The following is a 27,558-nucleotide window of genomic DNA, read 5'->3' on the forward strand; positions in this document are numbered from 1 at the left end:
GATGGAGAAGCAGGGGCGAAAGAAAATTTGTTTAAGATGGGAGACTTTGTGTTTGCAGCCTGAATGGAACGAACCAAGAGAGGAGGAAAGATTGGAGATGCAAGAGAGGGAATGATTGATGGAGCACAGCTCAGGAGGAGGTGGGGGAAGGAAGGGGCGGGGAGAACACTGAAAGAGCAGTGATCATCGGCAGGCAGATACAGCTCTTTATCACGAAGCAGAGGCAGCTCCCTCTGCCCACCGTGCAGGGCGTGGCCAGCCTTAGAGAGGGAACCATGTGGGTATCCTTCCTGGGGATGAGAGGGAGGAAGGAAGGGCTTGGGTGATGAGAAGGACAAGACAGGGTGAACTCCCTCCTCCCAGCCCCAAGTTACTATAAACCACTTTCAATGAATTCTGCCCAAGGTCACCTAGGAGACAGTGGCTGAGGCCACCGAAAAGCTCACTCTACCCCAGGGCCTTGGCCCATCACCCCAGACACCCTCCAACAGGACCTCAGGCCCATACCTCCTCCGTTGGTGTAGGCTCGATAGGGGAAGCGCCAGACATTCCCCAGGCCTACACAGTAGCCAATGCAGGACAGCAGGAAGTCCAGCTTTCCTGTCCAGTTGCCCCTGTCTGCAGCAAAGTCCACATCCAGGTCAACATCGCCCTGGTCACTGGGGGTCATCAGCAGGTCTGGGGTGACAGGCTGCCAACGGGAGAGACCAAAGAGGTCAGGGAGAAGACTGAGGCCAGGCCAGAAATGCGACCTCAAGACAAGACTCTGGAATTGAACGGGGCTAAATGAAAAGACACTATCAGTCCAGATAATCAAACGCTGTCAACTGGACTAACCTGGTCATATGCAGGAGAGCCTCAGGATTTTCGGCGACCAAAACTTACTGGGCCAGCAGGGTAGCTTAGGCACTAACAAAGCTACCCTGACCTTAGCTTGGCTAACACAGAGGTCAAATTAAGGGATGGTCCTTTTTATTTTATTTTATTTTTTTTGAGACAGAGTCTTGCTCTGCCTAAAAGAGGTGATAGGAGGACAACAGGAAGAAGTTGGGAGCCCGCAGCATAGAAAGCAGAGGACTTGGAGGGACCTGGGGTTCCCCTGAGGGAGGGAGTCCACTGATGCTCCGTGGCTCAAATGGGGCCTACTGAGAACAAAGGAGATCTGACTCCTTGTTTAGGACTGATACTTTTCAGTCATAAGCCAGAAAACTGTCCCCAGTACTCCCCCTCCCCACATGCTGACAGCTTGGCTGCGGGGGTCCAACCCCACCAAGCAAGGTAGGGAGAGCCTGAGGTCTGGGTGAATTTTGTGAATTCTGGCTCATGAGCAGGAAGAAGGTACTTAAGCTGTGATCTGTCTCAGAAAGTCATAATCTTGCTGTCCCTGGAGGGGAGATGCATGCCCAGAGGGGAGCGGAGGCCAGCTGTTCCTAAGGTCCCCTTTCATGCTTCAAAGTGGGTGGGAGGTCCACGGGGCATTCTCCCTTCGGAGACCCTCAGTGATGGTGACCACAGTGTTGATTTTGCCGGAAATTGGCTATTGGCCACAGGGGCCGTGGTGACAGGAACAGCCAGGCATTATTATGGGTGACGATGACAATGACAGAGCATGAAGAGCTGTTTTTAAAGTAACTAGGCTGCAAGGGATGAAACAAACACATGCCTGGCAGTTCTTTAGCTGTGATCGTGGACATGCTGAGGTGACAGGAGCAGCAGATCCCAGACTTCTGTGAAACCCGCCCCTCCCCTCCAATGCCCCTTTCCCTGAGGCTGCCTCTCCGGCTGGGTGAGCATCAGCCTTCAGGAACCTCTCACTCCCAGGTGAGCTCTGGGAGGAATGGAGTGGCAGCCAGTTGACACTGTTCCTGGTGTTGGGTGGTGAGCAGGCCTGTCACCCTGAGACACGCCCCCATCCAGCCCAGCACCATTCAGGCCAGTTCGCAGGAGGTCCCAGTAATGAGGCTCCTCTGATCCCTCCTGAGAAGCTGCCCTTTCCATGCTCACGGAGCGGTCCTGGTTCTCTGTTTCCATGGTGACAAGAGTTCCATGAGCAGGATGCTGCCAACTCGTTCCCCTCCTCCCCCAATCAGAGGGAAGCCTGCTTCTGCTCCAGGGGCAGGACATGGGGTCCTCCAAAGCTGAGCCAATCAGGAGCCCAACTGGAGTCCCCAACCCCACCACGGGGTGAATCCCAGGAGGCTGGCACAGTGAGGATGGGGCTGGTTGGGAGACAGAAGAAAGCAATCAAATAGCTGGGGCAGGGTTGGAAGCTGAATGAGTTGCTTCATACTTCTTCCTGGGTGTAAGGCTCCCACTCCTGAATCTCCCACTCCCTACCCCGGGGCATGCAGGAGCACACAGCTGAGTTTGTCAGACCTGCATGCTCGCCTTTAGGGACCCACAGCAGGGGCTGGGAGACTTAAGACTGCCCAAGCCAAGGCTCTTCAGGACAGAGAGAGACAATAGGAATCTGGAGTCCAACTTAATCATTGTGCAGATTAGGAAACCGAGTTTCAGGAAGAAGGGATGAGCCCAAGGTCAAACAGCAAGTTAAAGGCACAGCAAGACTTGGACCTAGATGCCCTGACTCTAAGTCCAGTGCTCATCTCTGAGCAATGCTGCTCCTTTGCGGAAACCTGGCATTTTCTCATTCCCGCCCAATTTTGCTTGAGAAAAGGAAAAGGACCCTGAGAGGAGGTAGCAACCTAGAACTAACCCTCTCCCCTGTTGGCTCTAGGTTGCTTAGCCTGTCAGCAGGTAAGCAGTAAGTCTCACCCCTCTGTGCCTCAGTTGCCTTATTTATAAAGTGAGGCTACTAAGACCTAGCCCCCAGAAGTGTTAAAGGATTAAATGAGATAAAGCTTGCTAGCCCTCCAGCCCAGCACCCAGCAAGCGCTTCACAAAACATGGCTATTTACATAATATGCAGCCCTATAGCAGAGAAGGACAGGGCCTTTTGTGGGGAGGGAAGGCAGAGAGGGAAGAGAAGGAGAGTGGAAAAGAATGGAAACAGAACCCAAGAGACTCACAAATGGTCCCAAGAAGTCACTTATGTCAGTGAATAAAAAAGACACACCGGCCGGGTGCAGTGGCTCAAGCCTGTAATCCCAGCACTTTGGGAGACCGAGGCGGGCGGATCACAAGGTCAGGAGATCGAGACCATCCTGGCTAACATGGTGAAATCCCGTCCCTACTAAAAATACAAAAATTAACCAGGCATGGTGGCGGGTGCCTGTAGTCCCAACTACTCGGGAGGCTGAGGCAGGAGAATGGCGTGAACCTGGGAGGCAGAGCTTGCAGTGAGCTGAGATGGCGCCACTGCACTCCAGCCTGGGCAACAAAGCGAGATTCCATCTCAAAAAAAAAAGACACACCACAGTGGTTCCAAGCCCAGCTGCCTGAGAGCAGAGAACTTGAATGAATGAGTGTGTGTGAGTGAGTGTGAGTGTGACAGTGTGTGCGTGTGTAGGGAGGTTGGTAACACCAGCCCCTGAGAACAGTATTCTCACGTCTACTAGTCCCTTCACATTCTTCCCCACACCTCACACACCCAGTGGGTCCTGCTTTGGTGCCTCCAGGCTGGGGCTGAGCCAGAGGAGGTTCAGGTTAGAGAATGAACTTGTCCAAAGTCACCAGGCAAGTGGCAGCTGCAGAATTAGTACTCAGGAGATCTGACTCCTTAGTTAGGACTGGTACAAGCCAGAAAACTTCCCCCAATATTCCCCCTCCCCATATGCTGACAGCTTGACTGAGAGGTCCAATCCCACCAGGCAAGGTGGGGAGAGCCTGAGGTCTGGGCCAACGGCCAATCTCCCACACCAGCTTCCATCTTCACTGCCCATATCCTCGGGCCTCCGGTGGCTCCCTCCCTGTCTTTGTCTCCTTTCAGACCTGCAGAGGGGCAGCCTGGGGTCTCAGCAGGGAAGCTAAAGGGGCGGGGAGGGAGCAGGCAGGAAAGAAGAGAGTCCTCCCGCAGGCTCAGGGAGCCGGCTTCAGTATGGACGACCGCCTCCCACTCCCCACCTCCCAGATGAGTCCAGCTCAACGCTCAGGTATCCCAATACCCCCCACACCCAGCAATCAGCCCCTGGCGGGGAGCAGCAGGGTGGAATTGGGGACTAGGGAGAGGTGGGTGCCGGGCCCCGGCCGCCCCGACCCCGCGCCTCCCAGGACTGCAGACACCTGTTTATAGCCCTGGCCCAGTGAACCAGGGCTCCCTTCATACTACATCCCGAACCCCAGATGGCAGGGGCCGAGGTGGGGGCGCAGACCGTGACCCTGACCCTCCCTGTAATCCAGCTGAGCCGGGCCTTCCCCAGAGCCCGAAGCTGGTCTGGGTGCGCCCTCAGACCTTCCCCAGGGGCCTCGATGGGGGCGGGTCTCTCCAACCCTCCTCCAGGTGCGCCCCCGGGCCCCCGCCCTCGTGCCCTACCTTGCGGAGGTGAGCTCCCTGGAGCTTCTTCATCTTGGAGGGCGGGTGGCCGGGACTCAGCTGCCCCGGAGCGCAGAGGTCGAGGGCACGAGAGATGGTCCACCGGCCGCTGCGCCTTTGCCCCCGCGGCTCCCGCGCACCGGCTGGGGCGGGCACGGACGCAGGCGCTGCCGTCTGGCGGCTGCGGGCGTGGAGCGCGGTCAGGACGCTGTGAACGCCTTGTCTGTCCCTGCGCAGCGCCCGAGGCTGGGGAAAGGTGCACGGCTACGCCCGCGTAACACCCAGACAGACAACTGACGGACGGACGGCGGGGGGATGCGCGCGCCCCCGCACGCAGAGCTGCGGATTGGAGGGCCCTGAGCTACTGGGGAGGGGGGTTCGCGACGGAAACCTCAGCTTCCTGCATGACCTTGGGCAAGCGACCTGCCCTCTCTGGGACTCCCTTTCCACAGTTGGGCCAGGAGGGAGGCCAGCCAGTAACAGCCCACTCCCCTGCCTCTTCTTTGCCTTGCGACCTTACGGGATAAGAATCTCACCTCCCTTACAGGAGTGTGAGCAATTCAGGAAGATGGAGCATAGAAAACATCCAGCACAGAGGGCCTGACACTTAGTAGGTGCTCAGTTAGCATTTATTCACTGACTGTGGGTTGCCCACGCCACCATTAGTCCAATTATTTAATCTATCCATTTTTATCGAGCACCTAAAATGTGCCAGGTCCTGAACTAGGTGTGCTATTTTCTCAGCCTGGAGAGGTAGGTGTTGTTACTCCTATTCTACAGATGAGGAAGCTGAGGGACGGGGAAGTTAAGTTACTCAAAGTCACGGAGCTAATGAGTGACACCAGGGACAGAGTCAGGCTTCATGGACCTTTGGACTAGTAGTAGTCTTCAACTCTCCTCCTTTCCTTAAGATGAAAGCAAAATGGGGAGGTTTGGGTGAGCAGAAGGGACAACAAGTGCCACAGTGTCACTGTGATCTGGGACTTAGATCATCAATAACTGGTTTCCTGTCCAGCAGCAGTATGGCTTCTGGAAAGTTCTAATTTCACATCTGTAAAATGGGCCATGAGCCAGCCCATGCATGGCTGCCTCAGAATGTCCTGAGGGTCTAGTGAGCCTGTGGCTAGGATGGGAAATGATGAGCTGGAGCGATGGCACACATTGGTTTGCTGGGACTGATTGATATACGCTAGTGGACCAGTATATACATTACAAATTGTGCCGTTCTCACCCTCGCAAGTGTGCCAGTTCAGACATTAATCATACATCTGTTTGGCTTCCTATCAGTTGACATGGTGGGGGAGACCTCTGGGGAGAGATGTGAATAAGGGTCTGCTCTCTCCCACCTCTGGGGCTTGATAAAAGGTTGGAGGGGTTTAAGTCAAAGCATGGACTTGGGTAAAGGCCTGGCCAGGTTCCAATCCACCTCTCCCCCTGCCCAGGTCCTAGCAAACTGCTCTTCCCTTTGAGCCTGGCCACCAAGGGCAGACCAGGGACTCTCCAGACCCAAGAGGAAGGTGTCTCCTCTGCCCTCTGCCTGCTGACCCATATGGGACCGAGAGTGGCTGTGAGTGTGAAGAGAAGGAGCATTTATGGAGCCCTACTGTGTGCATTGTGAAGGATTTTTGCATCCAACATCTAATTTTTAATTATTTCCAACTGTCTGGGAAGACAGGTTTGTGCATCTGATTTTACACCTGAGGCAACTGTCCCATAGGAGTGAAGTCATACACTGGGTATTGGGAATGAACCTAGGAAGACTGTGGGTCATGGCCGGGAGAGGCAGAAGCCAAGGGCTCCTGAATCCAAGGAGGTCCAGGCAGGACCCTTCCCCATCCCTTGCCCTGGGCTTGTTAATGCATCTTGTACAAAAGAGCCTTGCTCAACCACTCTCTCCCATTGGCACTTGGGTTTCATGAGACCCTTTGGAAGGCACAGAGAGTCACAGGGACAGCGAGCAGGGGTGAGGCAGTTGGCTCAGGAGCTGAGAAGCCTGGCCTCTTTATGACCCTTCCTAGCAGCACCTGCTCCTCCCACTTCACAGACCCAGCTCTGGGGGAGAAGAAGGGAGCGGGCCAGGACTTTAGCCTCCCTTGGGCAGACACACGAGGGGGCGAACACTGAGCCACCGTGGCAGTCACTGGGGTTGTGAGGTGCAAATGGATCTAGGCTCATGCCTTTCAGATGGGGAAACTGAGGCGCAGAGGGGCAGGATTTGCAAAATCACTCAGTGATTCAGTAAAGACAGAGTCATGTCTGTAACCTAGGAGTCTGACCTCACCAGGCTCTGACCTCTAGCTCGTACCTCTCTGCCATCGTCTTCTCCATCCCCACAGCCCTGGTGGGGAAAGTCAGCCCTTTCATAAAACAAACAAAACAACAAAACTCAAAGATTTTCTTTTCTTTTCTTTTCTTTTTCTTTCTTTCTTTCGTTTTTTTTTTTTTTTTTACTGAGACACAGTCTTGCTCTATTACCCAGGCTGAGGTGCAGTGGCTCCATCTTGGCTCACCACAACCTTCGCTTCCTGAACTCAAGCGACCCTCCCACCTCAGCCTCCCAAGTAACTGGGACTACAGGTGTGTGCCACCATGACTGGCTAATTTGTGTATTTTTTTTGTAGAGACGGGGTCTTGCTATATTATCCAGGCTGATCTTGAACTCCTGAGCTCAAGGGATCTGCCTGCCTCCGCCTCCCAAAGTGCTGGGATTACAAGCGTGAGCCACTGTGCCCAGCCAAAACTCCAACATTTTCTAAAAGACATTATCCACATAAATCAATCTACCCACTGAAGCTCCAATTTTATGATCATACAACTGGCCAGGAGTCTGGCAACCAAGCACATTTAACAATTGCTGTCACCATCTCCTCTCCCCAATTCCAGAGGGGTTTTGAATGATTCTTGGCAAAATGACTGCTTAGGAATCCAAATGGTAAATATTCACTCTCCCTTTCCCTCTTCTCTCCCTCTGTTCTGGTCTCATATCAAACCAGAAGTGCAGTGGAGATGTGTGTGTGTGGCTTAAGGAAAGTGTCAGATGAAATGTACTTTCTTTTATTATATATGGAGATATTTTTAAATGTATATAAATAAACATTTTTAATTTGCTTAAATGTTCAGATTTTATCACTGTAGAGCATGTGTTTGTCACACCAGAGAGTGACGACTGTGAAAAACAAGATTCCAGGCTGCTAGTCCATCTGGAGTGGTTCAGAGGAAGTGATCCCAGAGCTGCCTGGCTGGGATGGGACTGCCCTCCAAAGTTGCCCTGGCCGAGGCCAGCTGTGCTCCCCAGCTCTGCATCCCCCTGGCAGATCTTCTCAAACACTCAGGGCCAGGCTGATTTCCTCAGAGCTCCACTGTCCTCCTGTTCTAACCCCTGTATCTCTATCACAGCCCATTACACATACACACACATACACGCACACACACACACTCTTGGCTGCTGGAACCCTCCTCTCTCAGAATACTCCATTCCCAACCCCGAGTCCCTCCCTAGAGTAGCGCTGCAACTGTTCTGCTCAGTCCACACCAATCTCTTGGCAATCAATGATGGGACTGGCTTTTCTACAAGACAGCTTCTCAGCACAGGGTTAGGAGTCTATGGACTCCCTGAAATTGTATGTAAACAGTGTTGACATGCACAATTCTGATTTGCTAGAGGACATAAGCAGTCTGTGGGCCTTGGAAGGCCAGCACAAAGTCACTGTAAGCAAAGCAGCACGGGCCATTCCTAACAGGAGAGCTGAGTACCTCTTATCCCGGGCCATTCCTGATGGGAGAGCTGGGCACCTTTTACCCCGGGGTGGCTTAAGATCTGGCTAGACTTGAAGGGTCTTTTTCCCGAGCCATTACAGCCCCCCAATCTCTGGTGGAACTCTGGGTGATGGGGAATCACTAGGCACAAGGCAGCAAGTAGCACCACTTGGAAGTTGTCTTAGATGAGTTTCCTTTTTCATGGGGCTAAAGACCCACTGGTAGGTGATCACCAACCCAACCTGTGGGTCGCATCCAACCTCCTGATCTCCCATGTGGGCGACTGCTGCAGCTCACCCTTTGATGTGGTAATGCGCCACTGTGACTCTATCAGAGGAGTGACCACTGACCTCCTGCCAGGCAGAGTCTTCCTAATGCAGAGACAGGCTTGTCCTCCTTCAGGTGGGTAGAACATCAGCCGGGCCTGCCAGCCTCTCACACTGGGATGCAGCAGCCCCGTGAGAGGTGGCTCAAAAACAAGAACTTCTTATGTGCTGGGCCCTGAGCGAAACACAATTCTAAGCTCAGTTAGACTATTTTATTTCCATTTGACACATGAGGAGGCCGAGGCTCCAAGAAGCTAAGTGACTTGCCTGAAGACTCCCAGCTTGGAAGTAGTCACGCTGAAATCCAGGCCATCTGATGGCAAAAGCTGCTGCTAAATACTGAGTCACAGAGAAGGTGTGGCCCTCCAGCCTGAACATCCCAGCACTGCAGAGTGTGTGGAGTTCAGTGGGATGCTGGGAGGTGTGAGTAGGGGCCTCCGAGGTAGCAAAGTGCGGGCGGGGGGGGGGGGGCAGGGTGGGGGAATGCCGGATGAAAGAAAATTCAAGGGGTTTCTTTGCTGTGTGGCTTGTCGGAGACTTTGATGTGCTAATGACCCACTGTGACTCTATCAGAGGAGTGGCTTCTGCCGGATTTCCCGAACTTACTTGACCAGAGTTATTTCTTTTTGGTAGACAACTTCCCCAATTTTACAGATGGTGAAATGCAGGCCCAAAGGGGGTAAGCAGTTACCCCAGGGTCGCAAAGCATATTTTTTTGAAGATCAGAAAACTCTATTCACTCCATGCCAGCCGCTTTTCACCAGCCCCTCTCCCTCTGCTCTTGGAACCCTGGTTCTTTCCCAAGCCTCAGGTGTCCACCATGACTAATGAAGGCCCACTGTCTCCCAGGCCACTGGTAGGAGGAGAGATAGAAGTGCCTGTTGCACTTCAGGGGCCTGTGCCGGGCCAGGATCCACCTTGTGCACTGTTATCGTGGGAGCAAAGGGCGATGCCAGGCAGGCTGTACACAGTTTTTATGGCCTGGCCACCTCCCAGAACAGTAAACAGAGGGGTAAGCAGCTGGCACCGGAGCCCCCGGGGAGAGAAGGCCCCAGGTAGGAGACTCCCAAGAGTTCAAAAAAAAAGTATACTTTCAGTTCATATTGCTCAAGTTCCTTTTCTCCTTTATTCCCTTCTTGGCCTGATCCACACTCGCTAGTCTTTTTCAGTCTCAGTTCAAACATTACCTCCTCCAGGAAGCCTTCCAGGATAAGCTAGGTGTGTGCTCTGCTCTCACTGGATGCTCTGGCTCCCTTGATGCTCAGAGCATAGCTCTGATTGGCCTTTATCCTGTTATATTAGTGTCATCTGTGTGCATGGCAGTCTTCCCCACTGGACTGGGGACTTCTGAAGAGCAATTCAGGATCCCTGAAGTCAGACCCTGAGGGGGGCTTTGTAGCTTCTCTCCTGCTCCAGCTGCCCAGACCACATATACCCTGAATGCATTCTCCCCCTCTAGATCTTGTTCCCCCACCCTGGAGATGCCCTTCTCCATAACCTTCCCCCTCCACATCTTCCCAGGCCATGCCCTCACACCCCTCCTCCAGTCTAGGGGACAAGGACTATGTGCTTTCCAGGCCCAGCCATGCGTGGCACATGGGGGTGAGCAATGAATGTCATCTATTGAAAGAAAAACCTGAACTGAACATTCCTGAAAAATTCAGAAGACTGGTATGTTGAGTCTGATGATTCTGCTTACAGAATGGACTCACATTTTTACATAGTCTCATAGACCAACTCGAATAGTGTTCTGTTTTGATCTTTCAAATGTATTTTAAAGGTGACCTTGTTGCAGGCCTAAACAAATGGGAAAGGAATACACAATTGCTGGGGAAGGTGAGGATGGTTTGTACTTCTCAAAAATGTTTCTTTAATGCTATGTATAATGATTTTTATACATTTTTGAAAAGAGAAGAAAAATTTATTCTTGAAGCTGCATCCAAGAGATTCCACTCTATATACAACACCTGTCCAGCTGTGAGCTCTGCTTGGTCTGGAAAAAGTCCTCTGGGGGCTCCCTGGGCCCTGATGGACAGCCTGGTGGGGGTGTAGAAACCAGGTAGGGTAGACTCTGCCCCCTTCTTTCCTCCCAGGGCCTCCCTCTCAATCCAGAGGCCTCACTGAGAATGATCATGAGGGTTGTGATTCTGCAACCCAGTGGAGCAGTCATCAGAGCCCAGTGCTATGGGTTTTGTGCTTAGCATCCAGCCTGGGGAGGGCTCAGCGCCCTTATGATGGGGGCAGGTAGAGGTGAGGCTGCAGGGAGAGGCAGGTGTGAGGTGACCACATTCCTCCCTCCTCATGTCATGCTCTGCAAGCATTCATCTTTTTTAGCTCCATCCCTTTTCTCCAGGATCAGTCTGGTCCCCACAGGAGCCTCCAGCTGCATCTCTGAACGTATGGAGGAGGAGGTAGGGCCTGAAGCCTTGTCTAGGCCCCTCCCCCAACAATTTGGGGCTTGAGATGCCCATGGGCGGTTGAGATCATCCACCCTGGACCCTCTTATCCCTCAGAGGTCTAGAACACAGGAGCTGGAAGGTCTTTATCCAACAGGCTTACTGCACAGATGGGCCAAGGGGATGCAGAGGGGGGTAGATGACTGTCCACCATGTCCCAGAACATCAGGGCTGACTCAGCCCAGACCTCCTGGGCCCACAGGAACCACACTCCCAGCCCCCAAGTCCCCAGGTCTCCCGGCGCACAGGCTGGGCATGGGGCTATGGCAGAAACTCCTCTTTGACAGGCATTGGGGAGGAGGTGGCCAGGAGGCTAGTGTTGCTGGGGCACAGGCCCCCCAGGGACGGCCCGGCTGGGGTGGCAGTAATGTCGTGGGCTGTCGGTGGCTGTGGGGGCTGTTGCTGCTGCTGTTTCTTCTTGTTCACTTTGCGCTCCTTTGCCCGCCGGTTTTGGAACCAGATCTTCACCTGTGGGGTTGGAAGACAGAGATGGAGTGGGCAGCGGGGAGAGAGTGAAGGAGAGAGCTCAAGAAGGAGAGATGAGGCCAGTGAGCCCCTATTTCTCCATGCGGCTTTGTAGCTTATCTCCTTTCCAGCCTCCCAGACCACATGGACCCTGAATTCATTCTCCCCTTCTAGACCTTGCACCCCTACCCTGGAGATGCCCTTCTCTATAACCTTCCCCCTTTCCATCTTCCCAGGCCATGCTTCTTCCAGGAAGCCTTCCCTGTTTTCCCTGTGACTGCTCCCGTAATGTAAATAGCATGTGCACCTTCTACAGCACTAATCATAGCCTGCTGTAGCCTGTGGCTAATCAGATCCCCTTACCCCATCCCCTTTGGGGGCAAGGATATTGGGTTTTGTTAAGGGAGGGTGCTGGTAGCACCTCAGTTTCTGCTGTGCTGTGTGACAATGGCCTGGAGACTCAACCTCTCTGTTTTCCTTCTACTGAGCTCTGTCATCTGCCTGGCAGCCTAGAGACCAGAGTCCTCGCACTGCTCCTATGGCTGAGATAGGACGACAGACACACCTGCCGTTCAGTGAGCCCCAGATTGGCAGCCAGCTCTGATTTCCGCCGGATTGTGATGTAACGGCTGTAATGAAACTCCTTCTCCAGCTCCAGGCGTTGGTGGTCAGTGTAGACCACGCGGTACTTGTCCTTGGTCCGAGTCTTACCTGAGAAGCAGAAGAAGCCAGGAAGGAAGGTGAGTTGGGAGGAGAGGCTGCAAAAAAGGCCCAGGCAGGACCCCTAGGAGGAAGACAATCCAGGCTCCCTGAAGGAGGACCCTGAGGTGGGGAAAGACATACACCCCAGGCTGAGGGAAAACAGTCATCTCCCAGACTCAGACCCACAGACTCACAGTCTGGGAGGCAAGTGCTCCTCCCATGCCCATCAGGGAGGCAGTGAAGTGGGCAAAGCAACTAGCTCAGGGTTACACAGCAGGCTGCTGATGGAGCTGCAGCTTCAACCCAGGTCTCCTGACCCAGAGCCCTATTCTGAAGGCCAGCTCCAACAACTTTAAACCAGCAGCTTCCAGATGTGGCTGCACAGCAGCCATTCTCCAGGAGCTTGTGAAGAACACAGCTTTGGCGCATCCCTGACCAGTTAATCAGAAAGCCTGGGGGTGGAATCTGCATTTTTAACAAACTCTTCAGGTGGTTTTGACTCTGTGGTCAGATCTCAGATGGGTTTGAATTCTGGAGACACGGAGGGGATACTGAGCAGGCAAGAGTGATTAAGACTAATGAGACGGCAGGCAGCTGCTCCTTCCTCCTGTGCAAGAGAAGAGAGAAGGGAAGAGCCACTACAAGTAGAGGCGGAAGCAGAAAGAATCTGGAACTGTCCCAGGTGTGGGCTCCCCAGTTCCTGCCCAATGCCTGGGGATGGCCTCAACGTCAGTCAAGGAGGACTGGGGCTGCTGGTGGACAGTGGACCCCTAGGGCCTGTCAGTTACCTCAAAGGCTCTGGCTCACGATACCAAGCCCTGAACTGGGCCTGCACGAGGGGCCGGAGGCTGGTCTGCCCAAGCCGTCCACACTTCCCTCTATGTCCAGGCACCGGGCAGGAGAGATACAGCTCATCCCACAGATCCTCACTGAGTTCCTGCTGTGAGCCAAGCACTGGGCTACAACACTGAGCAAAATCAAGCGCCGGTCCTCATGATGCTTAGGTTCTAGGGAGGTAAGTGGATGAAAAGAAAAATAAGCATATAAAATATTTGATACACTAATTGATAAGTGTTTCAGGAGAAAAGGAGGCAGGGAAGGAGGATCGGGAATTTAGGGAGGAGACGGGTTGTGATTTTAAATAGAATGTGCTGTTGAAGGCCTTCATGAGAAGGAGAACTTCAGCAAAGCTCTAAAGGAGGTACAGGAAAGAGTCATGCAGGGCCGGGCGTGGTGGTTTACACCTGTAATCCCAGCACTTTATGGGTGGCTGAGGCAGGTGGATCACCTGAGGTCAGGAGTTCAAGACCAGCCTGGCCAATATGGTGAAACCCCATCTCTACTAAAAAATACAAAATTTCAGCAAAGTTCTAAAGGAGGTACAGGAAAGAGTCATGCAGGGCCGGGCATGGTGGTTCACACCTGTAATCCCAGCACTTTATGAGAGGCTGAGGCAGGTGGATCACCTGAGGTCAGGAGTTCAAGACCAGCCTGGCCAACATGGTGAAACCCCATCTCTACTAAAAAATACAAAAATTAGCTGGGCGTGGTGGCATACATCTGTAATCCCAGCTACCCGGGAGACTGAGGCAGGGGAACAGGAGAATTGCTTGAACCTGGGAGGTGGAGGTCGCGGTGAGCCTAGATTACACCACTGCACTCCAGCCTGGGTGACCGAGTGAGACTCCATCTCAAGAAAAAAAAAAAAAAAAGAGTCATGCAGACGTCTGGGGAGAGGCTTCTAGGCAGAGGGAACAGCAAGTGCAAAGGCCCCGAGGTGGGGCATGCCTGCTGTCTGCCTGCTGTCTGCCTGCTGTCTGCCAGTGAGGAACTGTGAGGAAGCTGATGGAGCTGAGGTACAGTGAGAAGGGGTTGGGACAGGAGACAAGGGGAGGGACTCTGGGTTTTCCTGTGTCTGGGACAGGAGCCACTGCAGGATTCTGAGCAGAGGAGACATGAAGTCTGATGTAGGTTTTAATATTACTCTGGCTAGTGCATGGAGAACAGATTTGTAGGAGGAAGGGGAAGTGCAGGGAGAGCTGCCATAACCCAAGAGGGAGGGCGGTGGCTTGGCTTTGTTTCGGTGCTCAGCCTGGGGCCCAGAGCTGAGGTTAATATCAGGGCTTTCTTTGGGACTCGGATCAGAGGTCTGTCTGGAGAGAATACTGGGAGTCATGCTTGGCCTGGGCTGGTGTGGGGCCTGGCTAAGCACCAATTTCCTTTATAAGAAGCTGAGCACGTGGCTATAAATAGGAGGCGCACGCAAGCACTTCCAGACCCACACATGCTCCCACCCAGGCATGGTGGGTCTCTGAAAGACCATCAACCCCTCCCACCTCTCCCAAGTGCCCCCACCACAGCCCAGCCTTCACCTTCCTGGGTCTCAGCCCTGGCCCTGCCTGTCCCTCAGCACCCCTGCACTAACCATCTACCCACCCCCATTCTGATGCCTGTCCCACTCCACCAAGCCCACGCAGCTTGGCAGGACAGCCACTGGGCTCCCCGTGAGCCAAATGGCTTTGTGGAGGATGGGAGACAGCAGATGTTCCTGGGCAGCTTTTCCCTGAGTTTTCTGCCAGAGCAGAGGAACCGCACCGGACGCTTCCACGTCCACTGACCTCAGTCCGCTGCCCAGCATAGCACGGGATAGCCTCGGCCTTTAGCCAGGCTTGGCCCCAGGAAAGGGATAAGGGAGTGGCTGCCCAGGCCTTGGCTCCAGATAGGGCCCCTCCTTGGCCTAGAAAATGCAATGCCGGCTCAAAAACAGTTCTGCCTAATGCCACCAGCACTGGAGACCAACATGGCTCTGAATCCACAGACCCACTGGGTTCACTGGGCTAAAGCCGGAAGTGGTTGTCAGAGTTTAGTCTCCTCCCACTTTACTGAGGAAGACACTGGGGCTCGCAATGGTTGCATGGCAGCTGGAGGGCCAAAGAAGAGGCCTGGTGAGCCCTTCTAGTCCAGCCTCCCTGTGTAGTCAGGGTCACTGAGGCCACAGGCAGGCACAGGCCTGCCCAAGGCCATGCCTCCTGCTCTAGAGCTCTTGCTGCCTCTCCAGGGCACAACTCCTCATGCAGCCATATTTAGGGCCCACTGAGTCTGCCATGGAGCCCCTAAAGTGTTGGTAACAGAAGCTTAAACAGCAGACCACCCTTCCATTGCTACTTCTGGGAAAGAAGAGCCCAGACCATGGTGAGGGAAGGCCGCTGAGAGCCCCAGGCTGGAGGCCCTTAAAATGCCCAGAGGACTCACATCCACCCCCAGGAGGACGGGCCTGAGGCAGGGCATGAGGCTCCCTGCCCACCCAGACCTTGGCCTAGATATCACAGGCAGTGGTCCTGGAGGTGCCTTTTCCTTAGAGTCCTAGCACCCACTCTTGCCTCTTCTGATGAGCAAGCCCAGACCCATGACAACCATTTTATAGGTGGGGGGAAATGGGCTCAGAAAGGGCACCTGCAGAGGGCTGTCCTGACTGGTCATGGTATGAACCAAGGCTCAGGTGTCCTGACCTCAGGCCCAGCTCTTCCACAAGTGAGGGGGGTCAGGAGTGAGACCAGATGGAGATAGGGTTTAGCTGCACAATTACTCCTCTCTGTCCTGGCAAGGCTGCCAGTAAAGACCTGGCCCACAGGCCTTGTCACCCCTCTTTGGGCTCTGGAGGGGAGCTGGTGGGCTCAGGAACCCATTGGCCAACTTCTCTCTGGTGGAGCTGCTTGAAACACACAATTTTAGTGCAAGAAAATGGCTCTGCCAAAGAACAAAATGTTTGCTATCACACTGTGTGGCTCAGAAACCGGGGAATCCCATATGCTGTTCCAGGAGTGAGAACTGAAACATCCTCCTTAGTGCCCAACTTGGCGATATCTAGCCTCATTTAACAGGCACATACCCTCTGACCCAAGAATCCCACTTCCAGCAACTGATCCTACCAAGAGCTGCCCAAAGCTCCATCTGTTTCTGATAGCACAAGACAAAAGACAACATACATGTGTACAAGCAGAGAGCTGGTGAGAGAAGGGATGGTGCATTCATGGAGAGGAGCATTATGCAGTCATTAAAAAGAAATTTCAAAACCCCATATGTCCCAATATGGAGCAATTTCTAAGATGTGTGTGTGGAGGGGGGGGAAAGCAAGACAGAATAGTGTAAATAGTAATGGTACAAAAACGGGGGAGACACACACATACCCAAACATCTGAGCACCCATACAGTTCTTTCTGAAAGAATATACAAGGAGCCAGTAATAGGGGCTGCCTCTGGGAAGGGCACTAGAGTTTGGAAAGCCACAGGTAGGAGGGAGACTTTGGGGTTTTTAAATCTTTACCAAGTGTATGTGTGAATTCATATTTTTAATGACAGCCAGGAACCCTGGGCTCCAGTCCCAGCTCTGGGCTGGAACTCCCTACTGCCCCAAGACACCTCTGAAGCCTGGAAAGGACGGGGCAGGGAGGTGCATGAGAGCAGTGGGGTGGGGAGAGGGCCCAGGATGAATTATTTACAGGCCCCTGGGACGCTGGAGCTAAGGGGGAAGTCCAGGCTCCTATAACAGGTGTCTGCTGAGGGGCTGGCCACTCCCAGCCACCTAATGAGTAATCCTCTGGGCCAGAGGCCAGTGAATGGGTGAGAGGGAGAACGGGGAGCCCCTTCAGCTCTTCAGGGCTGTGCACAGAGGGGAAGAGCCTTGGGTAACTCACCGAAATGGGACGCTTTCTCTCTCCAGTTTTGGGATGTGCAGAATGTCCCATCCATGTGGATCAGGCCATCACTAGAGGTAGCAAACTCCCGTCCCCTAAAGCATGCACAGTATAGGCCAATGGCTTGCAATGCCTGACCAGCAGCCTTGGAACTGCCTGGGAAGCTTTTTCAAAGCACAGATTCTGGCTCCAGAAATTCAAATTCAGTGGGGCTAAAATGGGGCTCAAAATTTGGTACTTGAATAGTTTTCCAGGTGACCCTAACATGTGGTTGGTTGGGCTTTAGCTCCACAATTACTCCTCTCTGTCTTGGCAAGGCTGCCAGTGAAGACCTGGCCCACAGACCTTGTCACCCTTCTCTAGGATCTGGGGAGGGGCTGTGGAGCCCAACAGAGGTACACTCTGTGACTCCAGAGGTGTCTTAGGGCAGTCAGGAGTTCCAGCCCAGAGCTGGGACTGGAGCCCAGAGCTCCTGGATGTCATTGAAACCAAACCTCTGGGGTTGTGGAGTGCAGCTTCTCACTGGCTGGGTAACCTAGGACAGTCTCCCCACCTCTCTGAGCCTCATTCTCTGTATTTGTAAAATGGGGAAAATTAATATTCTAATAATAGCCAACACGTCCATGTGCCGGGCCCCTTGTATACATCTCTCAATGACCCATGGAGTTGGGGACTATTACTCTATTTGACAGATGAGAAAACTCAGGGTCAGACAGGACCATGCATCAGGCAAGTGGGATTCAAAACCAGGTCTATCTGGCCTCAGAAACAGCAGTAGAACCTATCAATCAAATGGTACGAGGTTTCTTGTAGTCCTCTCCAACCCTGCAGCATAGAGGGGCTCGCTTGAGATAGATGGACAATGTTTAGCACAGTACCTGGCATGCAGGAGGTGCACGGGGAAAGGCAGATCTTACTCGTTTCCAACAGCGGTGGGATGACCATCTGGCAGGAATGCCAGGAAATGGATCTGTGCAATGGGCGATCTGCTAGAAATGACCGTTTACTTATAAGGTCCCTTCCAACTTGGAAACGTGAACCTCCCAATGTTTGTTGATTCTCTGATTGTGTTTGTTATTGTAGCTGAAACAATTCTAAGACCAATTTGACAGTCTGAGAGTCTAGACACTGGGCCTACCCAGCTGGAGGACGGGGACAGAAGCCACGGTGGCCTGCAGTGGGGGCTCCCCATCCAGCCTGGGCCAAGCAAGGACAGAGTATGGCCTCTGCTCTAGCACAATCAAATGGCCCCTAGGTCAGCACTTCCTTTGCCCTCTTCCTGCTGGGTCTGTGGCCCTGGGGGATGACCAGCTTTGGCCCCCCCAGGCCTGGACCACAAATCTAGCTTCGAAAACCTTTGTGACTCCTCCCTGAGTGGTCCAGCCCCAACTGGCTATGCTTCAAGATCCTAACCCCTAATACACACACGCATACAGTCATGCACATCTGTACACACAAGGGCTTGCTAAAAATACAGATTCCAGGCCCCACTCCAGATCTACTGCATCCTAATTTCTCTGTCATCTTTAACAATGCCCCTGTGGATTCTGAACCACCAACTCAGAAGTCAGTGGGTCCTGGTCCCAGTTCCATGCCATCTGTGTGGCCTAGAATTAGTTCCTTCTCTCCTCTGGGCCTTGGTTTCGCCTGTGCACCAGTTCAAGTGCCCTCGAGACTCTGCCGCTTTGAGCTGTCTGTGCAGCTGTGAGCCCCACTCCTGCCACCTTGCTGCCTGCCACCCCAGACAACCCCCGCAGGGAGCACATGCCCCGCACACCCTCCAGCCACGTCTCTCAGAGACCCACACTGCATGCAGCAAGAGGCGATGGGGAGCTTACCCATGTCTGTGATGCCGGCCTGAGAATGACAAATGGAAGGGCATAGGGCTTTTGGCAGGAGGGGTCAGGGGAGGTGGGAATAGGGTTGCCATGGAATCCTACTGCAAAGAGCCCCCATTTCCAAGATAAGGAAGCAAGTCCAGAGAGCTTATAGGTCACTTGCTGTGGATGACAGTGCTATTGGCCCTTCATTTGCAGGGCCAATAGGCAAATGAAAAGGTGGGAAAGAGGGGCTCAGGAGAACTGATCTCCTCACCCCAGATAATACTTGTAGGAGCGCTGCAAGGGTGGCAGGACATGGGCCAGCTCAGAGGCGGTGGCGCTTCTGGTGAGGGGCCTAAATTGTAGCAGCATCACACTCTACTGAGGTTTGGGAAGGGCTGGGTGTTCGGGGCAAGCTTCCAGACCTTGCCTGGTGGCAGAGACCTGGGCTGTGGTCCAGCCTGGCCATCTTAGTTGAAGGACTTGACAAGTGACCAAACTTCCCTGGGCTTTCCTTCCCCTGCCTGGGGAACAGAATGGCTGTGAGAGCAGTCTGGAAAGGGTAAAAAGCTATGGAGACAAAAAGGAGAAAACAGCTATTTGCAGAAGCGGGCATGTTGGTGGAGTCCCTCATGAGAGAGAGGAATGTCGCCTAATGGGGAGCCACAGGGCCAAGAACACACTGGCCTGGGAGTGGGGAGATCTGGCTGGCCCACCAGTTGGACATGTTATCCCTTATTTGGGCCTGTTTCCCCATCTGTACCACCAGGGGGAGGGTCCTCCACTGTGCCCTAACCTCACCAGCTCTACAGTGGATGGATGCCCTTCCTGGGACATCAGGTTCTCTGCCTGACCCACAATTGGGTGCTTGTCTTGGCTGATCTGGCAGTCCCAGGCTGCTAATATCATGGTTCCTCACTCAAGCCCTAGCAGGGATGAAGCTGGCGTGGGAGTGGGGAAAGGGGGACAATGGCCAGGCCAGCCATTTTGGGAGTCCTGCCGCCTTAGCCAGATTCTCCCCCCCACTGTCACCCTCCTTCCTAGTTCGAGTTCTTCATCATCTCTGCACCCTCCTCCTCCAGGGCCACCTTTGCATCATCTGCTGTCCTATCTTCTTCATCAAGGTCCACAATCTGACCCAGCTTTGGGAGGTAGCAAAGAGGAAGGGACTTTAGAGTCAGACAGAGACCGGTGACTCTCCCCCAGTCGGGCCATGTGACAGTGGTATGTTCCTGGGCAAGTCGCTGGACCTCTTTGAGTTTCAGTTTATTTATCTTCAAAATGAAGACATGAATGCTTTCTTTATATGGTAGTTATGGAGACCAAAGTGATAACCTACTTAACAAAGCACTTATTAATAAAAACTGTGATGACGAAGATGATGATACTACAGAGACAAAGAAGCTGAAAGAGGCAGGAGAGAGGCCGGGTGTGGTGGCTCATGCCTGTAATCCTAGCACTTTGGCAGGCTGAGGCGGGTGGATCACCTGAGGTCCAGGAGTTCGAGACCAGCCTGACCACCAACATGATGAAACTCTATCTCTACTAAAAATACAATAATTAGCCAGGTATAATGGCGAGTGCTTGTAATCCCGGTTACTCCGGAGGCTGAGGCAGGAGAATCACTTGAATCCAGGAAGCGGAAGTTGCACTGAGCCGAGATTGTGCCACTGCACTCCAGCCTGGGCGACAAGAGCAAAACTCCAACTCAAAAAAAAAAAAAAAAAAAAGGCAGGAGAGATTCCTCAATGCAAGAACAAGGAGCTTATGCAGAATGGATTTCCATTCTGGGAACTCTTGAGAGGGATTTTTCTGCACTGTCCAATATGACAGGAACAAGCCACATTGATTAAATAAAATGTAAAATTCTGTTTCTTAGTCACACCAGTCATTTCAAGCGTTTAACAGTCACATGCAGCTGGTGACTGCCTACTGGGCAGCACAGATACAGAGCATTTCCATCCTGGCAGAAAGTCCTACTGGACAAACACTGCTAGATCAAACTCCTACCAGGGTCCGGACGCCCACACTGCAACACACGCCTACTAGCTGCAAAGCAGCCAGTTCTTGCATCTGCCACCCATTTATATCCTTCCTGAGTTTTTCCACAGGGGCACCCTGAGCCCAAGACAGCCCTTTAAGATTTACAAACAGCGACTGCATCCCTTCAGGTCTTCTCCTAGGCTGAAGAACTTGAGGCCTCGCTGAACTGTTTCCTGGTGGAGTTTCCAGGCCACTGCAACCTGGCCATCTTCCACTAGTCTAGTCTGAGAGTGAAGCCCTTGCTACTCCACTGCAGGTGTGGCTCCCGAAGTCTCACATTTGAGGTGGGGCTGCAGTGAGGAGCTCTGCCTCCAGCCTCTTTCTCCCCCACGCTGGCTGTGTGACCTCGGTGAAGACCCTTCCCTTAGGCCTCGGCTCCCTGAATGCTCTTTGAGGGTAGGGCCATGCCATTTAGCTCACCAGCACCTATCACGTGCCTGACACAGTGAATACTTGATGAATCCTTGTTGAATACATAAAACAAACCTGCTACTTCCTCTGCTTCCTTAACTCCATAAACAGCACCTCCAATCCTCCAGCCATTCAGATCAAAAGCCAAGGTGGCACCGCTGAGTCCTGTCTCCCTTGCTCCCCACGTCCACCCCAGCAGCTGGCGGCTCAGCGTCCAAAGCACAGCCTTCTGTCCATCTCCAGTGCTCCTAAAGTTTAGTCCGAGCCACTCATCTAATGGAGAAGAAATGTGCTGTTCTGCGGACAGAAATCCTGCATTTGAAAAAATGCTGAACACACTGAGCACCCAATAGATGCTGGTTCGCATTATGATTACCATAATAACTGCACAGCACTTATTTGATAAATAGTTCCTTACCTCCTTCATGGCAGGGGAGGTAGATTAAAAACAAACAAACAAATGCAATAATGACAAACTGGGATTAGTAGTAGGAAGGAAAGTGAGCAATGAGCTAAACTGAGTGGGGAGGTGGGGGGAAGAACCCTACTTTACTTAGCTGGGGGAGGTCTCCAGGAACAGGCCACATTTAAGCCAAGACCTGAGGTTGAGAAGGAGGCTTCCATGTCATGAACAGGGAAGGAGATTCCAGGGAGAGTGAGCAGCATGTGCAAAAGCCCCCAGGCAGGGAGGAGCAGAGTGAGGGCAGGGAGGGCAGCTCTCTGTGCGCAGGTGGACCCGTCTGCCTTGTTCAGGCCATCATCTCCAATGCCTAGGAGCAAGTTCAGGACAGAAGACACTCAGAGAATATTACTGTTTGCCTGGTTGAATGAATGAATGGGAGAGGCACAAGATGAGGCTAGAGAGGCCAGCAGATTCTGTGGCAGAGGGATTTGGATTTGGTTTCAAGAGCAGCAGGAAGCCATGGGAGGGTGTGGAGCCTAGCTTGCTCCTTCTTTCTGTTGATGGGGGGATCCATGTGGGGTGTCCCCACAAGCCTGAGGGGTGAGTGTGGCAGGGGGAGGGTCTGTCATGCTAACATGGTGACGGCCCTGACTCCAGACGTGAATGTGGTTTCCACATCCCGGGAGCTCCAACACAGAAGCCTGAGAGGCTGGCCCGTTAAGATAACTTCCTACAGACCCGCCAGACCCTGCTGCTAACAAACCATTTTGGACCTTCACAATGATTCCCTAAGCTCTAAGCAGCAATATCTGCCAAAGCAGCAGGGAGAAAACACCCAACCAAAAAAAAGCCTTCTGCCACCTTCTAACTGGGTCATTCCCTTTCCCAGCTACATCTGAGCAATGAGGTGTCAAATGTAGCTTCTGCCTGGAGAATCGGTTCTAAACAGCCTGGCCCCTGCTGGGCCCCCCTCCTCCCCCAGCCTCTTACAGTACATCCCCTGCCTGGCCTCCTTTTCCCCACACCTGGCTTGGAATGTCCATGGGGAAGGGGGGATCTTGGGCTCCCCTTCCTGAGTGTGTGGCTTTATTTCATAGATGCTTGCTGGGCTGTAGACTGGGTGTAAACACGGTGCTGCCATGTCCTCGCTGTGTGAGCTTGGGCAGGCCACCTTACCCTCTCTAAGCCTCATTATCCTGATCTATAAAATGAGTCTAATACTAGATCCTTACACCACTCAGGGCTATCATGAGACTTAAGTGAGATCACCCACGCAAAGTTCTTGGCACAGTGCCTGGCATGCAGTAAAGATTTAGCCAATGCCACAGTTATTTGCTCTCTCGCGAGCTCCTACTATGTGCAAGGCAGGGTGAGGATGGGACTGATTAGGACTGGTCCTCGAGGGACTACAGATGGTAAGTGGCAGGCATAAATAAGACAATGAAAGTAGAGAGTCAGTGGTAAGTGTCATGAAAACAAGGGCCTGATACAGTGCTTAGGAGGGAGGAATTAGGGAGGGCTTCCTACAGGAGACAGCCTTGGAGAAGGAACAGCATTTGAGCTGGTGAAGAGCAGGTTCTCTGAGCAGCATTTGAGCAGGAGATGGAAGGGAGGGCAATGCAGGTCGAGGGACCAGACTGGAGAGGCAGGGAGTTTGAGGTCTGTGCTCCAGTGCACCTGCTAAGGACTGGTTGAGGTGGTCACAGGCACCGATGCCCTAAGCAACTACTGTGTGCTAGCTGCAGGGTAGTGCTTTGCAGGCATCTCTTTCGAGATGCAATCCTATTATTATCCTGTTACAGTGGAGAAGCCCAGGCTTGGAGAAATTATCCAAATTAACTTGCCTGAAGCTATACAGCTTCTTATGGAAATTCAATTCCAGGTCTGAGACTCCCAAGCCCTGGCTCTTAACTTGCCTTATCTAGTCAAAGTAGCAGGAGAATGGCTTCAATAGATGGTTGAGGCCAGTTCTGAAGAAGGCTCTGATTGCCACAGAAATGGAGCTAGATTTTACAACAAAGAAATGGCATAAAATGAAATGGCAATTCCATGTCAGTAGGGAGCCACAGAATGCTCCTGAGTAGGGCATGTGCCTTGAGAAGGTAAATATGGCAATGGTTTTAGAAGACAGCTGGAACATCACAGAGAGGCTGAAGGTGAGAGAACAGGCTGGTGGCTGTGGCAATAGGCCAAGGGAGAGAGCCTGCAATGTGGGGGGAGGGGAGCATTCATGCCCTTCATGGGCCTCAGTTTCCCCATCTGAAAGCTGACGGAGTTGGACCAAGATCTAAACCTTGCTCCCACAGTCTCATCCGCGTGAATGTCTCCCTAGTCCTGAGACCTCAGCCACCCCAATGGGCTATTAACCTGTGGAGCAGGTTTATTCAAAGGAATTGGAGGCTGAGCCTTCCATGGAAGGATGATGTGTAATCCTCCTAATGAAAATGCTGATATTTAAAACCCTCCTCATGAAAATGCAAAGAGAAAAGGAAAAAAAAAACAACGTCTTGGCCTCAGTCAAATGATACTGATCACTCAGAACTGATTAATATTGTCTTTAGGAATCAGAGACTGATTGAAGCCCAACAGCCTCTCTCTCATCTTTCCCATTGTCACCGCCCCCTACTTAGAAGAAACTGAAGTCTCAGTCCCAGCCTCAGCAACCCCACTTCCCCACATGAGTCGGGGTACCATCCAAGTGGAGAGACAGAGGCAGCCAGGTTTCCACTGACCTGAACTGCTTGGCTGGACAGTCACAGGTCCCAATTCTAGGACTGGGACCTCAGAAACCTGTGTGAAAGCTAAGATCTCACCCACCCCCCTGTTCCCCAGAGATGTCTTTTGTCCCTCACACTTACCCTGTTCATTCACTCAACAAAATATATTGAGCACCTACTAAATGCCATGCACTGAGCTGGGTGCCAGGATGCAGTGGTGGGTTAAGCAGACATAGCTCTGGACCTCATGGGAATGGACAACATACAAACAAGTGTAAGGAAGTGAGTAGACTGGAATTAGCGCTCTGAAGAAAACACAGCAAAGATTCGTGATGGTTGTAGCGGGGAGTCCACTTTGGGAAATGGTGGAGGGCTTCACACAGGAGGTGATGATTAAACTAAGATCTGAAGGGTAAGAAGGATCCACTCTTGCAAAGAATCAGGGGAAAGAGCTTTCCTGGAAGAGAGAACAGCATGTGCACAAGCGCTGCAGTAGGACTTGGCAGGTCTGAGGAACTAAAAGAAGTCTGGAATGGCCAGAGCTTGAAAGCCAAGGTGAGAGCAGCCAGGGATTAGGTCAGGGAGGCAGGCAGGTGCAAATGCTGTAGTCTTATAGACCTCAGGAAGGAATGTGGGGTTTATCCTACATATGATGGGAAACCATAGGAAAATTCTAAGCCAATTCTTCTGACATCCAGCCCAGCTCAGCCCTGCTTGTGTGAAACTGGAACATTCCTCACAGTCTCTGTACCTTGGTTTCCTCATCTACATGTGCGGTCTCTAACTGTCCAGTTTGTCCATTCTCGAATGCTGGAGGCTCAGAAGTGGGGGAAGAAGGGGCTAGCCAGGATTGGTGGCAGGCCGAAGACCTGGTGGCCAGTGCCAGTGGGGATTGGGAGGGCAGTGGCATGCACTGATCCTCCTTCAGCTGTCCTGGACAGCAGCATTGCACAGGAACTGCCCCTAGAAACCCTGTGCCTTCATTGCCCAGAAGGAGAATCTGAGGCCAAAGACAGGAGGGGCTTGGCCTCTCTTTCAGGAAGAGTCAACAGTTTCAACCCAATTCTGCCCCCACTTCAGGAGCACCGGATAGAGAGGCAGCACCTTCTAGCTTCAAGGTCAGGGTTCCTACATCCTCTGCAGAAGGGGGCTAACCTGGCTCCTAGGCAGTCCCTTTCCTGGAGCCTTGGGAACCCCCAGACCTCCTTCTACTTTTCCCTCTACTCTCAGAGAGCAAGGGGGGAAATGCTTTTTTGCGTGCGGCAGACTCATCTGCCTGCAGACAACAGTTTTCAAGCGACTTTTGAGACCAGAGGATGAGCCAGGTTCAGCAGCTCTTGTGCCCAGAGGCACGAGGTGATTTGTACAGAAGATCCTGCAGGATCCCCCAGTCCTCTGACCCCCATTGACACACTCCTTTTCCCTTACACAGTGATGGCCTCTCTCCAAGTCCCTACCCATGGGGAACCTCCCCATTCATCTCCAAAGTCACCGGATGAGCAGGAAGCAGCAAGTGGAACAGAGGAGCAGAAACGCAGGCTTCCTTCTCCAGAGCCTCACAGACTGGGAACTGCAGGATCCTGAGCACTGGTGCTGCCACCACCTCCTCTCATATAATACAGGGTTCTTAACCCCGGATTTATGGATAAAGCTTCTAGGAGCCTCCAGAACCCCTGAAATTGCCCAATGATGCAAAATTTTTTTCCCTAGGAAAAAGATTTGTACCTTTCAGCAGATTTTTCAAAGAAGTCCTTTTGTAACTTAAACAAGAGTACAAACCACTGCATAACCTCCCTTCTCTCTAATTTCACAGATGGTAGAACTGAAACCCAGAAAAGATGACTGATTTAAGAGGGGCTGTTGTATAGAGAATTAGAGCACAGACTTAGTGGTTAGTCCTCCTGGGTTCAAATCCCGGACCCACTAGTTATGGGTTATATGTCCTTGGGCAAGTACTAAAAGTCTCTATGCCATAGTTTCTTCATCTTAAAATGGGGGTGATAATAGTACCCACAATGATGTTTTAAGAGTTAAAGGAGTTAATGCATGCAAGATCTTACTTAGGTCATGCCTGGTCCGTTAGTAAGTGTTCCAAAACATTAGCTGTTATTTAATCAAGGCCACAGAAGCAAGCGGCAGAGTCTGGTTCCCTGTACCTCCCTGGAGGCAGATAGGAGGTTCTATATCCCTGGGACTTCCAAGAAGGGTATATGATTATGGCCAGAACCTGTAGCTCCTGATCAAGGCCAAGCCAGCATCTGCCCCAAGGCAAGCTGAGGGTGTGTGGGGAGACGGGGGTGAAGAGTGTGAGGAGGTGGGGGAAGTCCCAGGCTTATTCCCAGCTGGGGGAAGGGGAGGAGGGGCTGGACATCAAAGGGTGGGCAGGCCAGCTTCCCGCCCCCAAGCCTAGGTGGCCTTTGTCAGGACAGGCCGGACACAGTCGGGACAATGGAACATCGTGTTCACTTTCCGGCCAACAGGAGTCACTACCGAGCTAAGGCAGAGCCAGTTACATGACAAAGGGGGGACCCATAACGGAGGTCAAGCCGCCCCTCATTAAAGTTGGGCCCTTTGTCCTGCCCCCTCCCCTGCCTTTGAAGAGGGCGGATCAGAGAGGCCTGCCTGGGGGCAGGAGGTTCACAGGCTCAGGAGCCAAACAGTAGCCCCCTTCCCACTGCTCCCGCTTCCCCTCCCCCGGGGTCAAGAGTTCAGGGAGGACCCTGGGAAGGTAAGGTACAGATCCCTTGCCGCAGTCTGGCCAAAGAGGGCTCTTTTTCAGCCTGAAGGATATGACCCAGCAATCCTTCTTGACTGTATGATGGGGAGACCCAGCCCTGGCCAGGAAAGTCACCTGCCCTGTTCACGGTTAACGAATCGTCCCTTCTGGGGCGAACTTGCCGCCTTTGCCTAGGGTTGGGTTAGGAGTGGAAGAAGCAGATGAAGAGCAAGGAGTCGGTGTTGCTAAATGAGCGTAGGACACCAGTCTGGGAGCCTGCGTTCTAGTTCGGGCCTTGCTCCGCGGCCGCAGGCGCATTTCCGCACTTCGCAAGGGATCTGGGTTTCCCTATCTGTACAGAGAGAGGGTTAGGCTGAGCTGCTGAAGGCTCCGACAGCCTGAGACTCAGGAGAGGGAGCTCAAAGAGCAGCCCCCTGGGGCGAGAGTGGACAGGAGGGCCACACTCCCGGGAACCCGAGCAGGGCCGGAGCAGAGGTCAGACACGGGGTGGCCTGGGTCGCGCCCGAGCACCTGCAGGTCCAGAGGTGCAGGGCGAGGAAGGGGTCCTTACCGCTGCCACTGCCGCCTCCGGCCGCCACGCTGCGCCGCATCCACTC

The 27,558-nt window shown here is 52.9% G+C and overlaps 2 protein-coding genes across 3 annotated transcripts in view; both read right to left on the reverse strand.

Moving 5' to 3' along the window:
• SLC6A7 (solute carrier family 6 (neurotransmitter transporter), member 7) overlaps positions 1-4,939 on the reverse strand; it is a 32,720-nt gene extending 27,781 nt beyond the window's left edge. For both annotated transcript variants that reach the window (XM_011985359.1, XM_011985360.1), the window contains exons 1-2: positions 4,433-4,939; positions 508-691 (exon numbers count right to left, since the gene is read on the reverse strand). In XM_011985359.1, the coding sequence (XP_011840749.1) occupies positions 508-691; positions 4,433-4,465 (217 nt within the window). In that variant the 5' untranslated portion in view covers positions 4,466-4,939. The remainder of the gene's footprint in view (positions 1-507; positions 692-4,432) is intronic.
• A 5,425-nt stretch (positions 4,940-10,364) lies between these two features.
• On the reverse strand, positions 10,365-27,558 carry CDX1 (caudal type homeobox 1). Its single transcript, XM_011985364.1, has 3 exons — positions 27,513-27,558; positions 12,001-12,146; positions 10,365-11,438 (listed from the first exon to the last, which is right to left on the reverse strand). Exons 1-3 carry the CDS (start codon positions 27,550-27,552, stop codon positions 11,232-11,234), a joined length of 393 nt encoding a protein of 130 aa, XP_011840754.1. The 5' UTR covers positions 27,553-27,558; the 3' UTR covers positions 10,365-11,231.

The sequence above is a fragment of the Mandrillus leucophaeus genome, unplaced genomic scaffold, assembly GCF_000951045.1.
Source record: "Mandrillus leucophaeus isolate KB7577 unplaced genomic scaffold, Mleu.le_1.0 Scaffold282, whole genome shotgun sequence".
NCBI classification, from domain to species: domain Eukaryota; kingdom Metazoa; phylum Chordata; class Mammalia; order Primates; family Cercopithecidae; genus Mandrillus; species Mandrillus leucophaeus.

Coding starts and splice junctions, on each gene's coding strand:
- CDX1 (XM_011985364.1), bottom strand. CDS start 27,552: ATGCGGCGCAGCGTGGCGGCCGGAGGCGGCAGTGGCAGCG. Junction 12,147..27,512: donor CGGAGGCGGCAGTGGCAGCG/GTAAGGACCCCT, acceptor TCTGCTTCTCAG/GTAAGACTCGGACCAAGGAC. Junction 11,439..12,000: donor TGGGGCTCACTGAACGGCAG/GTGTGTCTGTCG, acceptor CCAACCCCACAG/GTGAAGATCTGGTTCCAAAA.